This window comes from Propithecus coquereli, unplaced genomic scaffold, assembly GCF_000956105.1.
Source record: "Propithecus coquereli isolate 6110/MARCELLA unplaced genomic scaffold, Pcoq_1.0 Scaffold39, whole genome shotgun sequence".
Classification (NCBI taxonomy): Eukaryota; Metazoa; Chordata; class Mammalia; order Primates; family Indriidae; genus Propithecus; species Propithecus coquereli.
This window is the reverse complement of record NW_012149618.1, coordinates 3,904,986-3,922,978: the sequence shown is the minus strand read 5'-3', so window position 1 is coordinate 3,922,978 and position 17,993 is coordinate 3,904,986. Positions and strand designations below refer to the sequence as shown.

General features: G+C 39.4%; 1 protein-coding gene across 1 annotated transcript in view; it reads right to left on the bottom strand.

Annotated features, from left to right (window-relative positions):
* The window catches only part of BRE (brain and reproductive organ-expressed (TNFRSF1A modulator)), a 415,486-nt gene that overhangs the window by 70,346 nt on the left and 327,147 nt on the right, over window positions 1–17,993 (bottom strand). Inside the window, exons 6-8 of the mRNA XM_012652415.1 lie at window positions 8,700–8,799; window positions 5,569–5,639; window positions 2,944–3,026 (exon numbers count right to left, since the gene is read on the bottom strand). Coding sequence (XP_012507869.1) covers window positions 2,944–3,026; window positions 5,569–5,639; window positions 8,700–8,799 — 254 coding nt within the window. The remainder of the gene's footprint in view (window positions 1–2,943; window positions 3,027–5,568; window positions 5,640–8,699; window positions 8,800–17,993) is intronic.

The following is a 17,993-nucleotide window of genomic DNA, read 5'->3' as shown; positions in this document are numbered from 1 at the left end:
CAAGAGAGGAGGGCCTCTTTCCTCTAGCGTCCAACATGCTCAGAGTTATTGCCAGCACCTGCCCTATCGATAGCTGTCCTCCTATTCCTGGGCCTGGGAGAATAGAGAGAGGGGAGAACAGAGATGTTATTTCACATTCTGCTAGGTCTTCAACCTCCATGAAGTAGTGGAGCCAGCCACAGGGGACTGGATCTATCTCCAGGCACTTCCTTCCTCCTTTTTCATGACTTGAGATCTCAGAATAATTCACTGCAATGTTCTTCTTTGTTAGGTCTCTGCAACCCCACATTCACCTCCCCACTTCGTGGAAGGAAAAAAAGGAACAAGTGGTCTCTTGGGCGTTGTAACCAAGCAAGCAGATGCTTCCAAAGGAAGGTAAGTGTCAGATGCTTAACTGCATGACTAAGTAAAACACATTATCTAACCAAGCTTCATTCCGATGTAGCAAGTCCTACATTTTAGATAAGAAAGAAGAAAAAGGGTGGAAATTATTTAAAGACAGGCTGTGAGCTAGTGACGGAGCAGGAAACGGCATCAAAGTCGCTTGATTCACAGACAAGGTCTTATCTGCCAGAAGAACAAGAGTGTGGGCAGTGATGCTGAGACAAGGAGCAAACAGCCTGGAGAGGAAAGGAATATGAGCCTGAGGAAATACTTTGGAAAAAGCAAATTAAACAAATCCCAAGGTCCCTTATATCTGTTCTAAGGAGTGCCTGGGGGTTCTGTGTTTCTGAAGAAGGTAATTCAAGATGAAGTGAAAATTTAACTTTGGCACTCAATTTTGCACATCTGATTTGGAAAAGCTAAGACAGTAAGGTGGAGCAGGAGCTGTAAGAAATACTGGACACATGGTACTAAGGAGAAAATATTCTGTGGGGAATAGACTTTCAAAAGCTACAGCAATTGCTGTAACGCTGAATGAACTCACCAAAGAGTCGGCGGGAGGTGAGAGGGGAATGTTTTTTTTATCCCTGAACATCACTGCAAGTAACAATTTCCCCTTACTAGCCACCACCAGAATAGTCCTCTTTAAGTCACATGTGGAAAACATGGTTAAATTGAGCAATGTCATGAATGTGTTCTTTTCCTCACGTCTGATATGATCAGACATCAACTGAAAGTAAACCATGGCTAGGAGAAGAAAGCAAATTTCAGGAAAAAGACTTGGCCTGTCATGCCACTTTGAGATGAAGGAACTGGCTGAAGCATTCGTCTAACATAATATTTGTAATTGTCCCATTGTGATGAGGTTGTCCATGGCCACTCTGGAGGCATCTGACCCTCACCACCATCCTGAGACAGGTTACATACCCCTCTTGTTTGAGCTGAGCTAGGGGAATCCCACCAGGCAACTGTCCTGAGTCAAAAAGATAAATGGAGGATGCAGTCTGGATCAGGGGCTGGGTTACCAGGTTAGAAAAAGAATCACTGGGACCAAGGCAGTGTGCTAATGTGAATAAGGCAAACAGGAAGTGAGGTCTCCCAAAGGAATTAAGACTCAGAATGCAAAACCAAAGCAAGGACACATAAGGTCAGAATCAAAAGTGGTGGCTGGAAGCGCCAGTGTTCAGCACAGATGAGTAGAGCCACAGAAGACAGGAAGCAAAGAGGAGGCTGCCAGGAGGTCTTGACTGCGAGGCTTCCCTCCTCCGCCTGCCCCATACTGCAGGTTATGGTGGTGACATGGTATGTGACACCTCGACAAGCTGGTGATTGTTGGGCAACACCTAAAGAGCAGAGAGGTCCAACTCCTTCCAAGGACAGCCAGCTCTCAATTATCTCTACGTGGATTATACCATGATAGCGTTTTACTTAGAGACTTTCCTCCTTCTGCCACTATGTACATTTTTGGGTTTCCTCCCTTATTAACCATTGGTGTGAGATCAGATGAAAAAAAAAAAGAATTTGAAAACTATTTTAACCTAGGCAAATCACAACCAAGAAGGTAAATCTACTGGGGAAGAAAAATCCCCCGAAGTCAGTATCTTCATGCTGTTGGATGCCTTGGCTAAATACGGCCAAAGTTTTTCTTGCTGAAATATTTTATTAAGGCGTAGGGTAAGTTCTACATACTGAGTGAAGCCAACTCAAACCCACTCTTCTCTCTAATTCAAGCTGGGAAAGCTAGAACTCCTTTGCCATTGGCTTGAAGACTAGGAATTTTGCATACCAAATTACTACAGAACGAAGGTCTCAGTTGACTTGCAACTGAAACCTGACACCATGGGTCACTGGTTCTTATATAACCAGGAAATAAACAAAAGAGACTCTAAATTATCCACCAAGAAAAAGCTGGGCCAATGTTTACTGACTGATTGAATGATACAACACAACCACCATTTAAGTTTGCCTGCTCTGTGCGAGAACCCCGAGAAGCGATGTTGTGGACCCACTGAGATAGATGCTGCCCCACCTTTAAGTTATGCACTGCGTATTATCAAAGCTGGAGACCTTGCACTTAATAAGGATGATAACCAAATGTTTTGAGTAATTCTGAAAGTTTTGAGGCTTGATACTGGAAAGATACTTTGAAACAGAAATCTGTTTAGGGTAGGGTGTCCTCAGCCTGGCAATACTGACATTTTGGACTCAATATTTTTGTGAGGGGCTGTCTTGTGCATTGTAGGATGTTTAGCTGCATCATTGACCTCTACCCACCAGAGGCAAGTAGCCAAGTAGCCATCCCCCACCCCCGCTGCCAATCGTGACAACCAAAAATGTCTCCGGACATTGCCAAACCTCACCTAAGGGGCAAAATTGCTCCAGTGGTTGAGAACCACTGGTCTGGAGATATTTTTCTCTTCAAGATCACACAATAAATATACATATACTAAAGTAAAAGGAAACAAGTCAGGTCACTAAAGGTTCTTGGAGCGATTATTACATGTGGTTCAGAACATTTTTAAATGTATGCTGACATGCTGATAGCAAAAGTATACTCACTGTGTACAAGAAAACAAAAATCTTTCCACATCAGCAGCAGAGTGAGTTTTGTAAAGCCTTCTGCATCATATTCCACGACACCTCTAAGTAACAAAACATACACACACAAACAAAAAACCCTCATAAAAATAAGGTATAAAAGGGATGACACCAAGTAAAGAATATAATCATGAAGTCAGGGTTATCGAATCTCAGATGCATTTAAGGCAAGCGAGGATTACTGTAGGAAGGGCCGGGGATTTGGAATGAGGGAATAGGGTCAAGTCACAGCTTTGCCGTTTACTATCTATTACGGCCTCATGCAAATCACTTAACCTTTGCAGCCTCAGTTTCCTCATCTGCAAACTTCATTGCAGAGGTATAAGAAACAAATAAGATAAACCATAAAATGCTGTACAAATGTTAGCTACTAATTATGAGTAAAAGGACAAATTAAGAAATCAGATCAGCAATGACACTATAACATCAAACAGCAGCATACTATCCATACAGTGAGTGTTAAGCCTCACCTTCACTGGGCATTAAACAGTAATGAGCAATGACAGTATTATTAAATTCAGGATTATATATTACTTTTCTTCCAAAGTACATGGAATCCTTTCACTTGTGTCCCCTCATTCTCCCCACTGGGCTCAAGACAAAGTAGCAACACGAGATGTGTGGGTGCTGGGCTCAGATGCGAGACGCACAGCTCACGGATCAAGGGAGAATAGCCCCTGGCCACTGTTGGGGCTGGGTAGGATTCTGGTAGGCTCACCTCACTCATTTCCCTCAAGAGCTGAGTGCCTGGGGGAGTGCTGCCAAGATGTGACAATACCAACCACACACTGAGGACAGAAGTGATTTTCTCTCTCATTCATACAAGGAGGTCTTTCATATCCTTAGAGATGCCTTCTCCTGGCTGAACCAGGTCATTGAATTTGATGACCACCCAGTATAAGCAGAAAGGAACAGCTGCCCTCTTTGTAAAGGCAAAGGAACTAAGATACTAAAGGCTAAGGGATCTGCTCAAAGATGGTTGGTTTATCATTCAGATTTCAAGTCACCAATTCCACTCACCAATTCATATTTCTCTCCATGAACTTATAATTAACATAATGTTATAACACTACTGATACTTAAACCTTTTAGATTCTATATCCTATAGGTAAAAACAAGTACATAATCCTTTTTAGTACGCATATAGTACAGTAATAAGTACTATTACTGTATTATATACGTAATAAAACACAAAAATGTACATTTAAAAAGAATGAGATTTGAAAACAAATATAAATATAAATTTCATGTTTTTCTTGTATTCCAATGGGGTGAGTTGTGTAACCTCTGGGGTGTGTGTACCCCACTTTGGAGGTCACTGTGCTAGCTTCCTCATTTTCAGTTATATATACTAAAGACAATCTTACTTGAAGATCAGAAGACCAGTGGTATCATTGATTAACCACTGTATCAAAAGTACTTTTTAAAAATGTTCATATACGAAACCAAAAACAATCTTAAGTATTAAAGATTCATCTGAGAGAGAGTCCTACTGTTTGGATATTGACACTTCTATTTTGGAGGAATGAAAAATTCCACTATGGGTATTGAGGAAATTTCTCAAAATTGTTTTGAGGAGTGATAGATTTTGCTGACTTTGCCACACTTTGAAAATTATACCCTAGAGAATGGCCAGCCATATTCTTGGTTTCATTTTCTCTTTCCTACTCCCAATTTCCTTTTGTCCTAATTTCTTCATTTACTTATTTAAAATTTTCATTTTGTGTTACTGTATACATAATTATATATTTATAAACCTTCTCTGGAATAAGGTGGGCTACAACCAGACCACTAAAACCCTTAGTGCCTAGTTTCCCCCATGGGTAGAATGCTCCCATCTCCTTAATGAGCATGAGGAAAATGCATTCCCCGGAGCTAACTCCAGGAGAAGCTTAATAAGGCCTCTGACGTCATTTAAGGAAACAGGCTACAGAGCAGCACAGCCACTGGCCAGAAGGAAAGGGGAAATGCACAGGGACAGAGCAGGAGGAGTTGCCCACTCGGTGACTGCAGTCACACGCTTCCCTTTCCTCTCTTGGTGCCATCTTCAACTCCTAATTTCAAATGTGAGTCACCGCTTTTGCATCTAATGTTAGATTTCCTTCCCAAGTCTCTCTCAGGAGACCTGAGTCCTGGAGAAATGGGGTTCCTGTCCTGGCTCCACCACTTCTAGGTGTGTGACTGCCATTGGGTTACTGAGCTTAGCACAGTTTCAGGGCTTTCCTCAATAAAATGTGTCACAAGGCCCACCTGGTTCACCTCGTGGCTTCTGTGAGGTGGGGGAAGTGAAGGTGCTTTGCAAACTGCAAAGAGCTCTACAACGAGCAGGTGTTACCGCCATTATTACTGCTGTGTTTGGGCTAGCCATGCTGCTGCTCCAGATAGATATTGGATTCTATTATTTGCCAAAGAATACTAAACATCCTCCTAGGAGCTTTCATATAAACAGCACACCAAGAAGAAAGTGGCATTGAAAAGGTATCATATGTAAGAACCAAGAGCTATTTTCTTAATCAAGTCCCTATGTTAGGGTCGTCAGCAAGTGAGGGCAGGGTTGGTGCATAGTTTAAACAGAGCAGAACTTACGTGCCAAAGTGGCTGAGGAAAGCAGCAATATACTCTCTTCTTTTGTGATATCCCTGAATCACATACTGCACCTGGAATAGGAACCCAGAGCTGGTAAGTGGAGTAGGAAATTTTAAATGCTTTTTATAAAAAAAATTTCAAAGATTCCAAGAAGTAGAAAGATTAATAAAATGAACACCATATTCCAACCACCTATACTCACCAACTGTGACTACTTTGCCTCATTGGTTCCTCCAGCATCTATCCAGCATCCATCCATCTACCTACCTACCAACCTATCCATCAACATTTCAAAGGAAATTAGAGACATCATGACATTTCACCCCTAAATACTTCAGTACGCAACTCTAAAAAATATGACATTATCTTACATAACCACAATACCATTATCATACCCAACAAATCCAGTGATCAGTCTCTGAATTCTAGTACCCTGTCCATTTTCAAAATTTCCCAATTGTCCCCAAAATGTTTTTTAAAAAGCAGTATACAATTAAGGATTAGGCATCTTGCTTTTTATGCCTTTTAAGTGTCTTAATCTAGAATAATAGCACCTCCTTTAGTGTAGATGTGTGTGTATGTGTGTGTCCCTGCACATGAATATACTGACTTTTCAAAGAAACTGGGCTAGTTGTCTTACAGAATGTCTCGAGTCTCTGATTGTTTCTTTTCTTTTTCCTTTACCCCCTGTATGTCTTATAAATTGGAAGTTAGAGCTAAAGGTGTGATTGGGCCCAAGTTAAACATTTTTAGCAAGAAAACTTCATAGGTGATATTAGCCTTGATCACTTGGTAAAGGTGACAACAGCCAGTCCAATCTAGTGTAAAGGGACGTTTCCCTTTGCCACAGTGAGTATTCTATGGCTGTACCTCTTGAAGCATGTGAAAACCTAGTTCCTCATCAACCTTTCAACTCATGGTTTTAGTATTGTTGGAGATCCTTGTCTGAATCAATTATTTCATTAGGGAATGCAAAATGGTGATTTATGAATTGTATCATTCCTTTTGCATTTATCAGCTCTCATTCTCTATAAAGAAAAGCTTTCTCTCATCAAATGGGGTTATTTTGTTATCTTGAACTCCTATTAAAAAGGCAGAACAATGCTTAATTCTTTCTTTTTAAAATCCTAATATTCAGAATAAGGAGTGTTACAATAGGCGATTTTACTTTGCTGTGCCTTTTTATATTTCCTTGTTACCCTAATGACAGTTTCTGTAAAAAAAAAAATAATTGTGAACTCATTAAGCTAGGCATCTGAAAGTTAGTCATTTACCCATCAACTTCTAACATGAAAACACATTCCTTATAATGTCCTCTTAATGGCTGAAAGAAACAGTGGGAAGGAGAGACCCCCAAAATTGTTTATATTGGCTACAGTCATACTGAGTTTCCATGGCTAATAAAAGCTCAAGATAAAGTGCTTGAAATAACCTTGACACAATTGGTACTGACAGTCATGTTGTACCCTTTAAATGTAAAACAATTCTATTTATGTAATAGGGGTTTATGTCAATTTATAAAAACAGTGCTTACTTTGCAGGCTCGATACAGGATCAGAAATGAATGTTATTTTGGGAAAAGAAAAACAGATGATAAGTTTGCTTAAGTGGCTTTGTTTAAAAAGGGGATGAAAACAGTTCTGTATACTTGATTTTAAAAACAGAAAACCATTTTAACAGAAACCCACAACAAAACTGGCTATAAAGATAGATTCCAATGTAATTATGGAAATTCATTTGAAGAGATTGTTTCTAAAAGCAGCCCATACTGTCCTCATTTGTAGCAAACAGAAGAACACCAATTTTAAAAGACAAGTAAAATTAATGAAAGGGAACCAGATAAGAAAAATTGACTGATTCTTATATTTCTGGGAAAACGGTATTATAATTTTTTTGAGGAAAATGTATGACTGAAATTAATCTCAATTGGAGAGCTTTAAAAAGGCTTTTCTTCTCAGTTCTGGAAGACCAAATTTGCATTTTTCTCCATAATTCTGGGACACAGATTTGAAGGCAGTGCAAAGTCCCAGAATGTAAATAAGAATTCTGCCCTCCGATCAGTTTTGTGGGAGGGCAGAGGCTGGGGGAATTTGGTCTGATGAGAAATAACCATTCTGGGAGAGTTAAATGCCCTGGAATCTGTACCAGGCCCATAGACTGCAGAGTTGCCAGATTTTAGTTTCTCTGACATTTGAAAAATAATACTGAAGCCTTTGAAATATTATTGTACTTTTAAAATATTTTCTATATAGACATGAGCTATCTTTTGAATGAAAGAGACAAACAAAAGATCTATTTTCCAAGCCAATGTGAACAAGTCAAAAGGAGCGAAGAAAACTGTACTTTGGCAATTAAGCAAACTGAGTCACCATCCATGTGGGAGAGGAAAGAGAGTTAGTGTTGCTTGTACATTAATATCTCTAGTTTTCAGCTAAATAAATACACTGGCTGGACATTAACAAGTATATTCTTACACTTTTTGGAAATATCTGACACCAACCATTAGAGTAAACTTAGCTACTTGCCAATGTAATGGCTCGTTAATGTAGCTAAGAGTAAGCTTTAGATAATCTGATACTCCTTGGTATAAGACCAGCTGACTTAGAAATCTTGCCTCTAGGAGAAGGACTCTAGCAAAATGCTCCCAGACATGACAGGAAGAATCAAAAGCCGACTCTTAAAAAGTGAGGTACAGAAAAGCAGAAAGAGATGAAGGTAGTTTTAAAGAAATACGCTGATATCAACCAGTGGCAAACATACACACACACACACACTAGATCGTTGGGAAGCAAAGGGGTTCAAAAATTTAAAACTGTAAGAAGGTGCAAGATCTAGCAAAAACTTAGGGAATAAAGGAAATTCAAGAAAAAGGTGACTTAAATCTGCAGATATAAAATTAAGAGATGAAGGTAAGACTGGAACAGGAGGTCAGAATCCTCAGAAAAGGAAGGAGGGCAAAGAAATAAGAAGAGAAACAGAAGAACTGTAATACAAAGTAGGAAATGCAGATGTCAGCTGGAGGCTGAAACCAAGAAGATGGCCGGAGGAGGATGGTACATGCGTGAAGATTCTGGTATGTGGTGTACCAGAGGAGGGCGTCTCACAAGACGGAGTAAGGGGACTCGCTTTACCTTATTGGTGAGCAGGTGGCACACTTGAGGAACATAATCAATGAGACATCCTCCTCCTGGAAAAGCTGGGATATGAAGAGCTGAGGAGCCGCCAAGTGCACTGAAAGGACAAGAGTACAATGGACACTTCTCTTAGGGCTCAAGCAACTTAAGAAGTGATATCCCCAAACAGACTTGGCTTCTCTCATCGAAGTCTGGCCACCAACTGCCTGGATTAATGATGATGGGAATACGGCCTTCACTTTCTGATTAAATTTCTGTATTTCAATACATTTTGTTAAACTAGCCTTATACGTCATTGATAACAACTAAGGATCTTACCAAACAACAGTACAAATTAGCAAATTTTCATGAGTATGGGTAATGTCTTACCAACGTTAGTGGGCTGTATGTATTATCAAAACAGACACTTTTATACTCTTCATTATGCCCAAGTCATTGCTGGGCAAAGATAATTTATTCATTAAACACCTGAACTTAAATGAACTAATAAAACATTGTAACAGACAACATTACATCTTATCAGCTCTGTTAACCTTGAATTCTAAAAGGTACACAAGAAGAAGGTACAGTCTTAACAAGAGGTATGGTCAATAACTGATCTAAGCATTAATTCAATGATGATTCAGAAATAGTTTTCAGAACTTCCATAGATTCCCTTTTTAGTTTAAATTAACCAGCATACAATCATTAAAAGAAATTGTTCAGAGCTTCACAGCATGCGTTTCATTTATCACTCTTAATCTTGACTACGTCTTCTTTCCTATTCTTACTTTTCTTTTGCCCTAGTTTGTTTTTCTAATTTTATTTTAATGTATATATTTCTATAACTCCCTTAAACTCTCTCTGTAATATGATAGGATATTTAAAAAAAAAACACCTAAAATCCCTTAATATGGTGGTTATTCATTATCCAAGTCACCACAGTTACAAGGTTGTAAGTGGAAGAAAAAGGTAACACCAAAACTGCCTAGAAAATCATTCCTGAAGAGTTTAGGGCAGACTCACTCAGTCTGAGGTTTGTGATACAGGGAACATATATAACTACTAAAAGGACTTCAGACCCATCCTGCCTCCCTATTGACTATAGATTTCAGAAATTAATTTTTCTGGTAAAAATAAATTTTATGTTTATTTGCTTATGGGAATGAAAAATCTCAATGAACAAAATCTCAGGTCATGTGAGGAAGTCAATGTGGAGTGGAAATACTCAACATTAACTTTTTCTGCTCAGATAATACCTAAAAGCACAACTCTGACAACTAAGAAAATCCTAAGGCAGCATTTGACTAAGCATGACATTCATGAGTCACCTGCACTCAGCAACTGCACAGAATCGGCAAGACCATAGTTGCCTTTTGACACTCTTAAGAGTAGACAATGGATTAGGTTTGGCCTAAACTCTGAAGAGGCTAGGAAAATTTCTATGAATTCCTGTGAACCAGAGGAAGGCTTTTTGTGTCCTCTTTTGTACGTACAAATTACACAGAAGGCATACATCTAACAAGAAGATTCTAATGATTCCATTAGGATGGAAAACTGATTACGAAGAAAATTTTATAGTACAAGAAAAATAAATCCAATATTTGTATCCTTATTGGTCAAGTATCTGTATAACATAAAGAATGCCAGGATCCAAGCTACTCATATAACTTACTTAGAGGAATAATCCTTGGCATAATAAAATATCAAAACAAAAAAGAAAATAATTTAGATAGTTCCCTGGAATTGAATTTTATGGGTTTTGACTTATATAAAATATTACAAGATACGTTCTTAATCATTCACTAAATTGCACACAAGGAAAGAAAATAGTTTGTGTGTAATCCTCTAAACTTGAAACTTTCTCTGCTTTAATTGTGTCATTCTGAAATACAGCCATTTAACAAAAATTGCCTGTAACAATGGAATGAAGCAGAGAGGTGAAAAAATCCCAAGGCCAGCTGTTCTGCTGCCAGGCCCATGCTTCTGTACCCTGCTTCTGTCACTATCAAGAACACTTGTTGCTAGGTACTTTATCACATTATCTAATTTAATCCTCCCCAAAATTCAACAAGGTGGGAATTATCATTGCAATTTTACAGGTGAAGAAGTTGAGGCTCAAAGAGAAAAAACTGCTTCAGATTCATACAACTAGACATAGGTAAAAGCAAGATCTGAACGCAGGTCTGCCTGTCACCAGAGTCCAGGCTGTTTCTGCTGAAATAGTTGACTGCCTGAGTGGAGGGGGATTTTAGTCATGAAGACTACACGCACAGGAAGAAACAGTGGGTCTGGCTGCAAGTCAGCTGGGTGGGGAGCCTGGTGATGACGAAAGGCTCCTGGAGACACTCAGACCACCACTGAGGCAGACACTGTGATGCGCAGCTCATCCCCCTCTACAATTTTCCACACAGCGACAAGGCAAGCATTCCTCTTACTTTTGTTCCTACTCAGTACTCCCCCACTCCAACCATCAAACAATCTGATTCACTTGATCGGGAATGTGACGAACCAACCACTCGGCATGTCTAATTCTAAATAACGCAGTTGCCTGTGCAGGACGAATCTCCGTGTGGGAAGTACTTCAGGTACGACAAAGGACAGTTTTAACTAAGTGCTTATTTTTTAAAAGATGCTTATTTTACCCTTTGTTTCACTCAGTAGTTTCTTAGCTTGTAAGGGTATAAAACCTAACATCCAGAGTCACACACTGATAAGTGCTGCTGATTCCTGCATAAAGATCTGCCTCACCGGTAAATGTTTAACAGGCTCACTATAGCTAAATGCTGCCCTGATCATGCTGAATAAACAAAATCAAGTGCCATGAAATAAAAGAGCTATTATGTTTTTAAAGGGTGCATGATGGAGGTAAGGTCTTGTGATCTCTACTTACTTAATATTCATGAATCAAAAAATATCAGGCTGAGCGTGTACAGCAGCAAACTCACACTGTGCAGAGATTCCGGGGTTCACCCAGATATTCCCAGGAATGCAAGGCTGGCTGGAAAGAAGGCAGGGCCTGATTAACCCACTAAATGGCTGAGGACAGAATGAGAAGGAGATGAAAGGGACTCCTTGATGCTGATTCTTCTGATCTCTAGAGCGGTGCAGTGAGGAAGCAGGGGTAAAAAGGCGAGGAAAAAGTGAATCACTGTGGCAGGGGCTCAGGCTGAACTTGGGAAGAGGAAAGGGTGAAAAGGATAGTTCTGATGAAAAAGTACCTTCTACTTCATGGACTAAAATGAAATATGAAATTAGTTGATAATTCTTAGAATTGAAACTAAATCTGTAGATATAAATTAGAAGGACAAGGCCAGAGTTTGAAAAACCTTTCCAACAATGGGGATAATTAAATAGACCAAAAGGTAATCAGAAGAACATTTCCAGGTCTGTCTTGTTGGCTCTAAAAGTCAAACGTAAGAGTTGTCTATACTGAATGTATTAATACTATTTTTTTCCCTGCAAATGAAATTAATAGAGCCCTTTGTGAACTTTGCTCTGTCTGCAAATATCCAGAGTGTCTCTAATACAGTCATGTGCCACATACAATGTTTTGGTCAATGTGGTTCCATAAGATTATAATATCATATTTTTATTATACCTTTTCTATGTTTAGATATACACAGATACACAAATACTTACCATTGTGTTACAGATGCCTACATTATTCAATATAGGTACATGCTGTACAGGTTTGTAGCCTAGGAGCAGTAGGCTATACCACATAGCCTAGGTGTGTAGTAGGCTATGCCATCTAGGTTTGCGTAAGCACACTCTATCACGTTCGCACAACAATTAAATTGCCCGATGCATTTCTCAGAAGGGGTCCCTGTCGTTAAGCAATGCATGACTTAATTGAAGATTTAACTTGGCTGCAGTATGATCAGCATAAAGAAATTATTTTTGAGTATTTTGACATGGAAAAATGCAGGGAGTTAGCCTATCTGAAAGCTTGACTTGAGACAATAGGTTTTTGATTTTGACCTATATGGAACAGCAACTCCCTTTCCCCCCATGTGGGGTTTTATCTTAGTGGACAAGTAAAATGAGCAAAACATAATTTAGCACTGGAGAAAACCAGAAGGGCCAGTGATTCTCAATCATAATTCTTGCTTCTGTCAATTTTTTTCTCTTTGGTTCTACCCAACTTCCTTATCAGTGCAGTGGGGATAACACTACTCTCAAAAAGACTCATCTCTCTTAAAGCATTAAAAGGGTTAGACTACTAATTAGAGTTACACTGACCTTAAAATAGCACCAAGCATTCCAAGAGAGACTTTATTCTAGTTCGAATGTTCTCTGTCCAAGGGTCATGACAGGGAACTGTCAGAGACACTTGGGTCAGCCTTAGTGTCCTGCTATTCTTTGCCCTTGAACAGGGTTCGGAGGGAGAGGAAGTTGACCTGGCTGCCTCCTCCACAGTATGATTCATGGGAGTATTGGAGGCTGAAGCATAGAAATGGGGAACTTCTAGGATAACAAAGCTGCCTTCAGCCTCCAACCTAACAGAAATCCTAAGAAAAGTTATGCCGTCGTCAATTCAGTTCAACAAGCACTAGCCTAACTATGTTTAAGAACTTGACTTTCCCATTCTGGATGTGTGATTAGAGCACTACTGATAAGTCTCTTCAAGGTAGAGGAATGCCAGGGACCTCAAGAATCTGAGCCAGATTATGTTTCCTGGTGGCCTGCCAGGAAAGCCATTATAATAAAACAAGTCACTGTTATTTATTGAGTACCCACTTTTGCCAGGTACTCTACTGGGCACTTCATGATCTCTAAACCTCACAATAACCCTGCCATGTAGACCTAATTAGCCCGATTTATAGATGAGAAAACTAAGGGTCTAAGAGTAAAAAGTATCCTGTCCAAGATAATCCACCAAGAAATTTACAGAGATGAGCTTGAACCCAGGTCTTTCTGGTTCCAAAGCCTATGTCCTTTTTCATTAGGAATTTTTTCATAGCAAGACAGTGTAAAATTTTTAAAAGTCTAATCCCTACCTATATATTGAAACAGTGGTATAAATGATTCAAATTGTCCTCAAAGCTTTTATCTGTAAAATTTGTCACATTGCCATCTCACTTTTTCTCATTTTAAGATATCACGTGTCACAAGTTAACCTGGTGGGATTAAAAATCATTTATAGATTCCGAAAATCCAGAAGAACATAAATACTAAATTAAGGAGAGGCTCTGGTTTTGTTGTTTTCTAACTAGAATTTTTTTCCCAGTAAAGCATTTTCTAGACCTGTTGTTAGCCCTCATCTTATATTATAGATTCAACTTGAGACCCATCTCAAGAGTTTCTCAATCCTTCAGTTAAACAAAATCAGGGTGTAATTCAATATGGCAGAGTCTCGATGAGTTCAACAGGACAAGAACATAAAAGATATGAGATCAGAAAGATGAGTTAAGTACACAGGTAGAAGAAAATCTGGGGAGTCTCACTGAGTGAGAGGCTCACTGACGCATCGATGCAGCCTGGCTACGTTACATTTGTGACTAATCTAGTATTTCCACTAAACACACTTCACAGCATAAGGCCTCCGTTAGAGTACTGGATTCCATTTCTTGTTTCCCATTTTTAGAGGGACAAATAAAAATAGAAATGTTCTGAGACAATGACACTATGATTAACCACTCAGAAAAACTTCCCTGTTAGAGAAAAGTCTAAACAAGTTGAAATTGCTAAATTAAATTACTTAGAAGATTATGGAATCATTAAATAGAGTAATTAAAAAATATGAAGGTATACTACTATACTGGATAATTTTGATCAGCTGTTCTCTGCTTAGGTACAGTATAAACAAAAAGAGTATAAAAGACAATAAAAGGGATTTGCTTGGTAAATGAATTCTCTGCATAACGGAGTAGTGAATACTCCATTTGCTAAGCACTAAGTATGCATCAGGCACTATAACAAGTGCTTTTCCTCTATGATACCTCTTCTTCACACCAACCTATGAGAGAGGTGTTAGTGTTATCCCATCTTATAGATTAGAGCACTGGAGCTTTAGAGAAGCTAACTAACCTCTCTAAGGTCATATAGGTGGTACACAGCAAAGAGGCATCTAATCTAGGTCTCTCTGACCTAAATCTACCCCACTCTGGGTCTTTGTTATCACTTTTGTGACTTCTAAGTCCTTACTTGCCAACCTGACATCTGGTTCCACACATGGCTTGGGTGTTTCAGCCCATGCTTGGGCTAAACAAGCCCTTGAGGCTGTTTCCAGGAACATTTATTAAACTTATTTAGGTACCTGAACTAAAGTGATTAGGGCCTTTTTCATTCTAGGAAAAGCAACTCCTGGAAACCTGGATGAACTCTGAGGGCCAGAGGACTTGATAGAAAGAAGGTGGAGTGCAAGAAAACTTTACATTTAAAGAAATGCAAAAGATAGGACTATTGTAATTGCAAACAGAATGTCTAATGACATGAACACTAACCAAGTCTTTGTTCAGAAATGTGTTTAAGTTTGTTAACATCTCAAAAAAGCGTTTAAGGGGCAGTAATCTTAACAGATGTCCACCATAAGGATTTTGTTAGCATGTAGGAAAGCATTTTAAGTAAGCCCCCCAAAACAATAATGGACTTAGCAGATGTTTTTCTACTAGGATTTGGTATGAACTATTTATAATGATACCCAGTTACTCAAGACACAAACAGGCTAGGAGAGAGAAAAAGCTTTTTTTCTCTTGTTGCAACTTAATCCCAGGCCTATTACCTACAGTTGACGCCCTCATAGTTTCTCTAACAAGTTGGAACTATTTTCAAATAATCAGTGGTCAGGAATGAGTGAATTTACTCTGATCTTGTTACAAATTTACAACTTTGAAACTCCAATGAACGGCTTTACCACTCTGCTATCATACAGGTACAGGTTACTTTTCTTAGGAATTACCTTTAAAACATTTTTATTGGCAGAAAAAAAAATCAATGCATACAATAGTTATCCTAGACTAAAATTACAAACATTTTTCTAACTCCCTCCCTCTCATTGCACACAGTTTTTTTTAAAAAAAATAATTTTTATTTCAAAATATTAGTGGGTACAAGTGTTCTTGTTACATGGATGAACTGTATAATGCTGAAGTCAGGGCTTTTAGTCATTGCAAATAGGTTTTAATGATGGTCAAAGGAAGACTCAGAGAATAAGAAGATAATCCTTCTGCCTCACCAGGGCACAGGAAGGGTATCCACCCGATTCCTGTTAACTGGTATTTACTAAAGGCTTAGGCACATAAACAGGACTAGGTAACTTCATGTACACATCACTGGTCTACATGTTCAAAAAGAGCTCATCTGTAGGTAGCTAGAGCTTAGCTTGTGCACAAAAACAAAAAGACACTACAAGATAATATTAGCCAGGGTACTGCTACATAGCACTTCACAATTTGTTTCTAAGTGCTCATTGTTTGAGTTTCCACAACAGCCTTACAAAGTAGGTAGCAAGTGTTAACATACTCATTGCAGAGAGGTAAAAGAAAACTGAGGCCTGAGATGGATGACTTGCCCAAACTGGAAACAGTGAAACTGGGACTGTAATCTTTCTCTACACCAAGAGTTTTCATGTTTGCTTAAGAATAGTCTGCAGAGCTTGTTACAAACTCAGATATCAAGGCCCCACCCCAGAGATGCTAATTTATTAGGCTCAGCAGGTCTGAGATAGGACCAGGGAATCTTCATGTTAACCCATTCCCTACTGGATGCAGAGGCAGGTGGTCCTCACAACACATCTTGAAGAGCTACTGCTGTATACCTCACTCTGACGACATACAACCAGGATGGGGAATGGGGAGGTGTGGTAAATGCATATCTGACTGCCATCCCTGAGGCATCAGTCACTGACAATGTGAAAAGTACTGTGGACAACAGGAAGATAAAGAAAACATAGACATGCTCTTAAAGTCTAGTACAGGAGGTAAGATATTTATGGAAACAAATAGAAAGAAGGTGATTTTGGCTAAGTGTACACATGGGCAAAATAAAGTGTGGTTACATTCAAGTAAACAGAAGGCAAGGCAAGGGAGCAGTCCAATCGAGACCAGGGCCGGAAGTAAGCAGGACACAGCCACTACTTAACCAGGCAGGGCTGTGGATCAAAGGCCAGGACCTCAATGTGGACTGCAGAGCACGGGTCCTAGACCACACTGAGCACTTCTGCTCCGGGAAAGGCACATTTCATGCTTCCCAGGATGCCTACTGGTGAGAGGGCATCTGCCCAGAGAGGGAGCAAGAATAGTGGGAGATCCTGAAGCAATGCCAATGGTGAACTGAAAAGAAAAGAAAATTTGAGGTTAAAAAAAATTCTGTTTAGTCATCGAGTGAGAGATGTCCTGGAGATAAAAAAAAGTCTGGGCTTTGAAATTGAATCTCAGCCAGACTCACTGCTTAAAATTTCTCCTTTATACTGACAACTTCCAAATTTACATCTCTGCCTCAGACCTTTCCTGAACTCAGGACGTGTATAGCCAACTGCCTGCTCAGCACCACCAGTTGGATATTTGAAACACACCTCAAACTTAACCTGCTCATGAGCAAACCTGCCCACAAAACCTACACTCCCACATTCATCCCATCTCAGCAAATGGCAGCTTCTACCTCTTGGTTCCCAGACCAAAAACCTCAGTCATCCTTGACTCCTCTCTCTCACGCCCCTGGTCAACCTACCCTAACCTCTCATCTGGATTACTGCCACCTCAGGCCACTGGCCCAGTTCTTTTGCTGTTCCCTCTGCATGGAACTCTCTTCCCAGCCATCGGTGGGGCTGGATTCCTCACCTGCTTCAGGTCTTACTCAAATGTCACCTTCTTAGTGTGGCTTCCTGAACAAGCTATTTAACAAAACCATCTTCTACCTCTGGTACCCAGTCTTCTTGGTTATACTTTTCTCCATGGCATAAGACATTCCAGGTACTGTGTTCATTTATCATCTCCCCCCATGACTCCTCACTAGAATGTAACCTCCTCCAGAATGAGGAACTTAGACTGTTTTGTTCACTTTTAAGGTCCCACTATTCTTGGCAAGAATAATGTCCAACATATTATGCAATCGTTAAGTATTTATAGTATTAAAGTCCAGTGAATACAAATATGGAAATCAAATTTCCAAACTGACATTAAAAGCCAATAAATGTATCTATGTTTTCTGGAATAGTCATTGTGGAACAACAAACTTTTTCAGTAAAAGCCACATGGTAAACATTGTCCGCTTTGCAGCCAGAATGTCTCTTACAATACTCAGCTCTGCTGCTGTCGAACAAAAGCAGGCACAGACAATATGTAAAGAAAAATGACATATTTGAAACAC